Raw genomic sequence first — 8,295 nt, forward strand, 5'->3', positions numbered from 1 at the left:
TTTATTTATTTACTGTATATTGCTGCTGCCACACAGATCTAAAATAAACAAGTGATTTATATCCCCAGCTGTTTACCTTCACAGACATAACCGACTGTTTTTGTAACTCGTGTGTTTTTAACGTAAGCTTGTGTGTGAAAGAGAACTTAGTTTAGTACCCACGTGCCTGTGACAGCCGCTTTCTGTCCGTGTGCTTCGGATGTGTGCACTCAGAAAACCGTATATCAGAAGTTTAAACGAATATGGTTTAAAACATATGGTTTTTCAGCGTGATAAACATGCTAATCAGAACAAAACAGATGTTTTTAGCATGTCCGAGCTGTAATGGCACAGCTCTATTCTGGAAAAGGGGGCGGGGAGCAGCAGCTCATTTGCATTTAAAGAGCCAGGCCCGAAAAACAGCGTGTTTCTGCTTCCACTCCAAATAGGCATTTTCAAAATGATATAATAAATGATCTGTGGAGTATTTTGAGCTGAAACTTCACAGACGCATTCTGGGGACACCAGAGGCTTATATTACATATTGTAAAAAGGGGCATAATATGTCTCCTTTAAAGATTATTCATTCTCAGCAAGCTGACAGTTTTTAAAACAATAACATTTTTATGCCTTGGATAACAGATGTTCAACACTATTAACACAATGTCGAACACTATTAACACAACACTAGTAGAATTAAAACATATTAAATAATAATAATAATAATAATTATATAAATAAATAAGACTAGTTCACCCAAAAATGAAACTTTTGTGGACATTTACTTTAATTGTATGGAAAAGAGCAGCTTAGACATTGTATAAAACTGTATATTTCCATTTGTGTTACAAAAAAAAATAAAGGAAGTCAAATAATGACGGAATTTTATTTTGTACTATTTCTTTAATTGTATTTATTTATTTATTTATTTTTCAAGTTTCAATACTGCTGGACATCGGTATTCCAAGCAGTGTTATTATAGGTAACTAAAACTAAAATGAAACTAAAACAATTGTTACTTGAAATAAAGCTAATTTTAACTGAAATAAAATACATGTAAAAAAATTTTTTTTCAGCTATTTGCCAAAGTACCATATATTGATGTACTAAAATACTGAAATAAAAATGAATGAAAACTATATAGATGTCACCGTATCTTGAAATTGAAAAAATAAATTCCAATTAAAAAATAAAATTCATTTGTTTTTGAAGCTTTAGCACTTCTAAAACACATCTTTAAGCACATCCTTGATTTCCAAAAGAAATGCATTTGTGTCTTGTAGTCCTTGATTGACTGGTGCCCTTTTCACACCATATTCTGCCCTCGATTTGTAGGGTAAGTTTTTCACAGTTGGACATGGCAAGAGTGGAAGCAGCCTGTGGTTTTTCAAAATAAATAAATTGGTCGCTGTTAGACTTATTCTTGGAGACTTAAATCAAACAGAATCCAAATGGCTACATTCACAAGATTATTAAGTGAATGGGAGAGTGGTGCTCTAAATGGAAAATCCCTGCTGTAGCCAAGCACCCGACTTCTGGTGGACATTTCTGAACACCACATCTTTGAAATGACAAAGAAAAAAATGACACTTCATCTGTCTATGTTAATGTTCCAGTGTCAATAGTCTAATAATGAGCTTCTCAAAAGCAAAAGGCTGATATGTGACACTCTGTTTTGACATCAATCAGTTCCAAGCACGATCAAATCTTTGTCATAAATATTTTTTGCTATCCAGTGTCCTACAGCTTGAGAAAAAAGTTCACAATTACAGAAGATTAAAAACGATTTTTTTTTAAACTGCCATTTTCATTTAAATTCTTCATGTTTTTTTTCTTATCTGGGGCAGATGTTACCACCCGAATCACTTCATTATACACTTTCAGTTGTATTTATACACTATACAGTTTCACAAATTTCCATATTCAGTGGAATTCGGGGAGGTTAGGGTTAGTTGTCACACTCTAGTGATTTTCCAGTTATTTTGAAACTCAATTTTTTTGTTTCTCCGGGAAAAAAAGATACAGGTCATGGAACAGACACTGACCTTTTTTGACAGCAACATCTTTTGTGCTTCATTACCATATGGGGCAAGTTGTCACAACAGAACCTTCCATTAAACAGCATTTTATAGGCTTTTCAGCTACATTTGAACAATACAATGATTATACGACACAAAACAATAATTATATTTTTTTATTTAAAACACGCGTGACAACTTGGTATTTATGAAAAATATCCTTGTTCTGAGAACATGGTTCAACTATATGACTAGTCCATATCTTGTCTAAATGTTATGTGGTTTAACTGTGGTCACTTGTTTACACAACAACTATAGCGATAAAGAGAATAATACTGGAATTTTAGTTTAGAGGACAGAATGCGCAACAAATATATTGTAATTAAACAACAACTGAACTATGTTGTAGAACTAAGTGTTGAAAGCGGAAGCACACACTTTCAAAACCTTGCATTTATTAAGAAATAGCCTGTGTGACAACCAGCCACTTTCCTTTACTTCACTTTACAATTCTTGTGTGTCATAAATCAAGAGTTTTGATTTAATTAAACCATATTGCTGCTATATATATACTGTATAATAAAGTGATTCAATGCATATTAAAATCCAATAATTAAATACATAAGCTGTTCAACCTTTGAGTAGAAATCATTGCTTTAAACACCCATGTCACCTCTGTGGTCAACATCACGTTTTTCTCTTGCCTTCCTTAAAGGGATAGTTCACCCAAAAATGAAAATTTGATGTTTATCTGCTTACCCCCAGGGCATCCACTCTAGTTTGCCAGGCTGAAAAAAATTAAGCAAACACAGACACCTGTCTTCAATCTACAAAAATATGGTTTCGTGGAACATTTGATATAGGCTATATTCTTAAGGTCAGACCAGAGAGAAGGGGAAAACGAAATCGCAAATGCTGAATCAGGTATCTCTCTTTATCATTATTAATAAGAATTACTGAATTATTATTTAATGCATGAATAACTGAATCATTGACCTAAAGTTAATGAATGCAAATGCTCAAACATAATGTGTTAGTCTGTAATGTAGTGACTTGCTTAAACGCTTTTTTTTTCTTCTGGTTAAGCCATGTTTTTTTTGTTTTTTTGTTAAGGCTTTAAATAATAGCACCATTTTTTTATATCAGAGAAATGTAGCTTTCAGGCCGGTGGTAAGAGTGAGTCACACTCACCTAAGAGCAGTGAGCTTCATCAGGGAGGGGTTATTTAGTCACCCGCATGTTTCCGTCAGAAACACACTGTAGGCTACTGAAACGGTTGCTCTGAGCGCGTGCGGTGAAACTACGAACGTATTCATCTGCATTTCGTCATTTAAAACGACATATTATCCTCTTGTGTGGAACAATTTTTTTTAGCCTAGCTGAACCTGCATTACTTTTTTTTTATTAAAGATGACCAGGCGCTCTTTTGGAATATATGGATATGACGATGCACCCGTTTTCTTCTAAATTCACCCAACAACATCTTTGTTATAATTTTATTTTTGACAGTTAATTTAGTTTAAAGGAACGTTTACTTTTATATATAAAATGATTTATTTTCTTTTGTTTACAAAATAGAACAAAAAAAGTTTTTAACTTTTTACGCACGCAGGCAATCTTGGTCTCTGACATGATGTTTTAATCCCAATGGACATTCGCTAGTGACGGTAAGCAGTTGCATTGGTCTTCACTGATTAGAGTTGTGCATAGATAGATACTGTGTCAGAGGAATCCAAAGGAAATTTGTTGAAACATGTAACTTATTTATAGCATATCTTTTCTTGATCAGTGCTTTTTAATGCATCCATGCAACCAACTAAATATGGCTCATTATTAAATGACTCACTGTAGCATTCTTCAGGGGAGATGTTGACTGAGAGGTCAAACGCAGGCAAATGAACCTTGAGGAATGTTTTTAAACAATTTAAGGCTTCCAGGAGCCTCTGTCAGAACTTGCCTGTTTTTTGGTGTGGCCCTGAATAGATCTTCCCTATTTTATTTTAATTTCTTATATATATTTTAGATGACAATATGAACGTATTTCAAACAGATATATAAATGTCATCTATGATTCTTAGACCAAATCTAAAAGAGTTGCAAATGTTTGTAAAGACTACATGAAATTACTTGGGATAATGACACATTTCCTTTTTATACAGGAAGTTTGGGTGGGATGTTAATATATCTTAAACCATCAAAATCTTTAAAATGATATTTTTGCCTTATGGAACACCACCATAATAATACAGGTGGTATAGGAAAGATGCATGACAATCAGCAAACACTGCCAAAGAAGACAAATGGAGTAGAAACAATTTTCACTCAGAAATGGCTGGTAAATTTCACAAATAATTACAAAGAGATGGCAAGTAACCCATTGAATTAAACATAAAATCTGGAAGCAGAAAGAATGAAATAGTATTTTCTTGTAAAACGTACTCCAGTAATCCTTGGAAAAAATGTCTTTACAGTGTACATGACCTGTCCATCAAAAAGAAAATGTAACACCACCCTAATGTACGATAGGGATAACAAAATTAAGAAGAAACAAACTATTCAAATAAAATATGTCACGTTGAAACTTCTGCCTATTAACAGGTTTTTACTGTTACATTTAGTCTTCTTCTGTAAAAAAAAAAATTACAAACTTTTTGTACTGTTGCCACATTACAGTATTGTATGCTGTTCACTGTATGTGGATAATATGTATGTATAAAATACCTAGTTGACCATTTACTGAAAGTACTTTTTAATCTCTTACTTGACATATTAATTGATTGGCGTGACAAAACATTTAACAAAAAATTGGAGCAAAAATGCAAATTACAGTGTTTATTCCAAAGATTATTTACTAGACGGCACTCACTACATTAAACATGCTATGTGATGTGACAATCACACTAATGAAGAGTGTGAAACGTTTATCTGGGAGTAATTCTCACTGTTGTCTACAAAGAGAAAGACTGTACATTTAAAATGCATATATTGGCCAAAAGTGAATTAGCATATCAGCATATCCAGTAGATGGCCCTAAAGTTAACACTACACTCATTTAAATTTCTTGGGGTCTGTTCTAAGATATATTTTTCCACCCTCAGCAGCTCTACATGAAGATGGGAGCCCTACAGCTAAACACTCCTCTGAGTTAGCCATGCATCACTGCAATTCATCAGGCACTGCGCCACTCAGCCCATTTTCCAATGACAGTCAATGGGAAGGACAGCCGACGTCTCCATCACTTGCCGAACCTGAAAATGTCACGTCAGAGAGACCGATCCTGAGCGGCCCCATAGCTGCGATGCTCTCGATGACCCTGGGGATCCTGTCTAACATTGTGGCTTTTCTCATTCTGGCGAACGCATATGCCCGACTACGTCGACGATCCAAAGCATTTCTCCTGTTTGCTAGCTCTCTGGTGGCCACAGACTTTGTGGGACATGTAATACCTGGCTCAATAGTCATGAGGCTGTATCTTTCTGGAGGTGTCCCCTCTGAAGAATACGACCGGGCGGACCCATTATGCCAGTTTCTAGGAGGCAGTATGGTGTTTTTCGGACTATGTCCGCTCTTTCTTGGTTGCGCCATGGCAGCTGAGAGGTGTTTAGGGGTGACAAAGCCACTGCTCCATGCTTCGCTGGTTACGACCACAAGGACTAAGCTCTCTCTTTCTGTTATCTGGTTAGCAGCTCTTTGTGTTGCCCTTCTGCCCTGCTTTCAGCTGGGTTCATATACCTACCAGTATCCTGGAACCTGGTGTTTCATTAAAGTGCTGGAGGACACAGAGAAGGCAGATGTAGCTTTTGTTATGTTGTTCTCAGGACTGGGGTTGACATCCCTTGCTGCTGCTTTGGTGTGTAACACCATAAGTGGACTGACGCTGGTGTTAGCGAGGATACGAAAGAAACCCTGTAACCATCGATCAGCTAGATCCCATGATATTGAGATGGTGGTGCAACTTGTGGGCATAATGGTCACATCTTGTATCTGCTGGAGCCCTCTTCTGGTGAGTATGAGCAGTTGCAATAATTCAGCTGCAAGCCCGTGGGTTAGTGGGGCCCCGTCATGAAAATGGGCCCCATAAATGCTGGCATAAGATTAAAACCAGTACAAACATGACAACTGTTTTGGGGGGGGAAAAAGAGAGAAAGAAAAATCACTAAAATAACACACAATCAGTAAAACCAAGCATGAAAACATACATTATAGGTAAAATTCAATAATTTAAATAGGGCTTACACAAATGGGAAATGCATACGTATATATAAAATAAACTAATAAATACGTGTACGTAAAGACTATATACCTTAAGCAGATATTTAGTAGACAAGTCTGGTTAATGTACAGATTAATTAACCACATTTTCGCTCTGATTTTTTGCATCTTTATGTTGGCAGTCTTTACATTCATTGCCCAGATATTCTTGAATAAAAATGTGACAAGACTTTGGCAACAAAAGCACTGTTTCTGTCATCCAAATGTGCTTAAAACACAGAAAGTATCTCAAATAGCCACAAAGTAATCATTACTGTGACCTATTTTTATGCATTTCCAACAACTTAATCACTTCTGAGTAAGTTTTGAATCTGTGGATAATAATGCGGTACTCCATATATCACTGTTGGCTTAGTGTCCTATAAAGATCAGTTTAAGCAAATTAATAGTAGCCCATTGATGCCACAGAGTACAAAAAAATTACAAAGCTAATCTTTATTTCTTATTTTAAAATTTTTTAATTACTTTTAATTTATTCTGATGCAGAAATGGTCTTCTGTATCGAAATATTACTATTATTATTTTAAATTAAGCATATTACTCAAGATATCAAACTCAAGGTATTTAAAGGCACAATATGTAAGATTTTTTTATTAAAATATCCAAAACCCACTAAAACAGTGTTATATATTTTGCTGACTTGTGTACTTACATTATCCCAAATGTTTCGAAGAATGTTTAAATCCAGAGAAATAAGCAATTTTAACTAGTGACACGGACCCGCCTTTGTCTCTTTGTTTATTTTGAATACGCGCCCTCTAGCGGCAAAAATTACATATTGTGCCTTTAAATCTCAATTTGTTTTCCCTTGACACACAATTTATAACAAAATGGCATAGAATAGTATAAGTATATGAACTGGAAAGCACCTAATATTTTAATAGACTGGATTATGGATTTCTTGGACCTGGATATTTTGTCATAATCATAATCCTTATGGTGTTTTGTCTTTGTCTCTTAACTCTAGATTGTTGGCCTAATTACAGTGAAACAGTCGTACGAGGGCTCTATTGGAGATTACCTTGTCACCTATAAGACCCTAATGATAATGGGGGTGCGGATAGCGTCCTGGAACCAGATACTGGACCCATGGGTCTACATTCTTCTTCGTCGTTCTGTCCTCCAAAAGATTTACTTCATCACTAAACGGCAAACAGACTTTAAGGAAAGCACTTTTCGCTGCTGGGAGATCCATTCCTTTCCCAGCTCTGAGAAGAATCCTGTCAGTAGAGTCTGAGTGAATGTAAATAAAAACAGAAGGCCTACTCAGTGTCCGTCAGCTCTACCATAGAGGATCTCACTGGGCCCCTTTATTACAGCATGTGCTGCACTCTCTATGTTAAGAATGTAATTATTTAAGCAAATTTGCACAAAGATAAATAAAGCATAAGATGAACAGTCCTATTATTCCCTATAAAGCACTAATAATAAGAATTTGGCTGGAAACATTCATGCCAGTGTAACAGAGAACAGCAAATACATAGAAATAGAAAATACATTTGAGTTAGCAATTGAAGCATTAATTCAGCCAGTGTTGTAGCTTTAGGTCTGGGACAATGTTTTGTGTCCCTAGTTGTTCCCCACGATGACAGCCCTGGGCATGAAAACCAACATGACAGCGACAAGAGGCACAAAAAATATTTTAATGCTTGTTTTACTGAAAACAAATGTTCACCTGATCGAAAATGTTGTACAGCATGATCATCAACAATATATTAACTGTGAGGTGAACTCGTAATTTTATGTGGTGAACATTATTTTCCCCTGCAGAAGGGGAAGACAGTTTTCCCTTATGTTTATCTAGCATATATGTTACGCTGCAAAGATGCTCATGTGAATAATTATGTTCATAATATTGTTTAATTTATTTTTTGTGTTATCCCTCCAATTTTCTGGAGGCTTTTAATGTTGTTATTTTTACATTGAAAAACACTATAATAAAACAAAATGTATTATATTTGAATTACATTTCCGTTGCTACCTATGAAATCAGTTTTTTATATATATATATTTTTTTTTTTTTTTT

General features: G+C 35.2%; 1 protein-coding gene across 4 annotated transcripts; it reads left to right on the top strand.

Moving 5' to 3' along the window:
• The first annotated feature begins 2,801 nt into the window (after positions 1-2,801).
• On the top strand, positions 2,802-8,092 carry LOC107713085 (prostaglandin E2 receptor EP1 subtype-like). Of its 4 annotated transcripts, none has more exons than XM_016518507.1 (4): positions 2,802-2,921; positions 3,610-3,664; positions 5,096-6,000; positions 7,237-8,092. In XM_016518507.1, the coding sequence occupies exons 3-4, from the start codon at positions 5,149-5,151 to the stop codon at positions 7,504-7,506; spliced, it is 1,122 nt and encodes a 373-aa protein (XP_016373993.1). In that variant the 5' UTR covers positions 2,802-2,921; positions 3,610-3,664; positions 5,096-5,148; the 3' UTR covers positions 7,507-8,092. The 4 variants fall into 4 exon arrangements, with proteins under 4 accessions (XP_016373993.1, XP_016373995.1, XP_016373992.1 ...); XM_016518509.1 differs by having other exon boundaries at positions 5,099-6,000; XM_016518506.1 differs by lacking the exon at positions 3,610-3,664.
• The last annotated feature ends 203 nt before the right edge of the window (positions 8,093-8,295 follow it).

The sequence above is a fragment of the Sinocyclocheilus rhinocerous genome, unplaced genomic scaffold, assembly GCF_001515625.1.
Source record: "Sinocyclocheilus rhinocerous isolate Xijiao unplaced genomic scaffold, SAMN03320098_v1.1 scaffold1982, whole genome shotgun sequence".
NCBI lineage: Eukaryota > Metazoa > Chordata > Actinopteri > Cypriniformes > Cyprinidae > Sinocyclocheilus > Sinocyclocheilus rhinocerous.

Bases quoted from the DNA above. Each gene is read 5' to 3' on its own strand.
- LOC107713085 (XM_016518507.1), top strand. From the start codon at position 5,149: ATGCATCACTGCAATTCATCAGGCACTGCGCCACTCAGCCCATTTTCC. The intron at 6,001-7,236 runs GTGAGTATGAGC...TCTTAACTCTAG, and splicing joins TCTGCTGGAGCCCTCTTCTG to ATTGTTGGCCTAATTACAGT.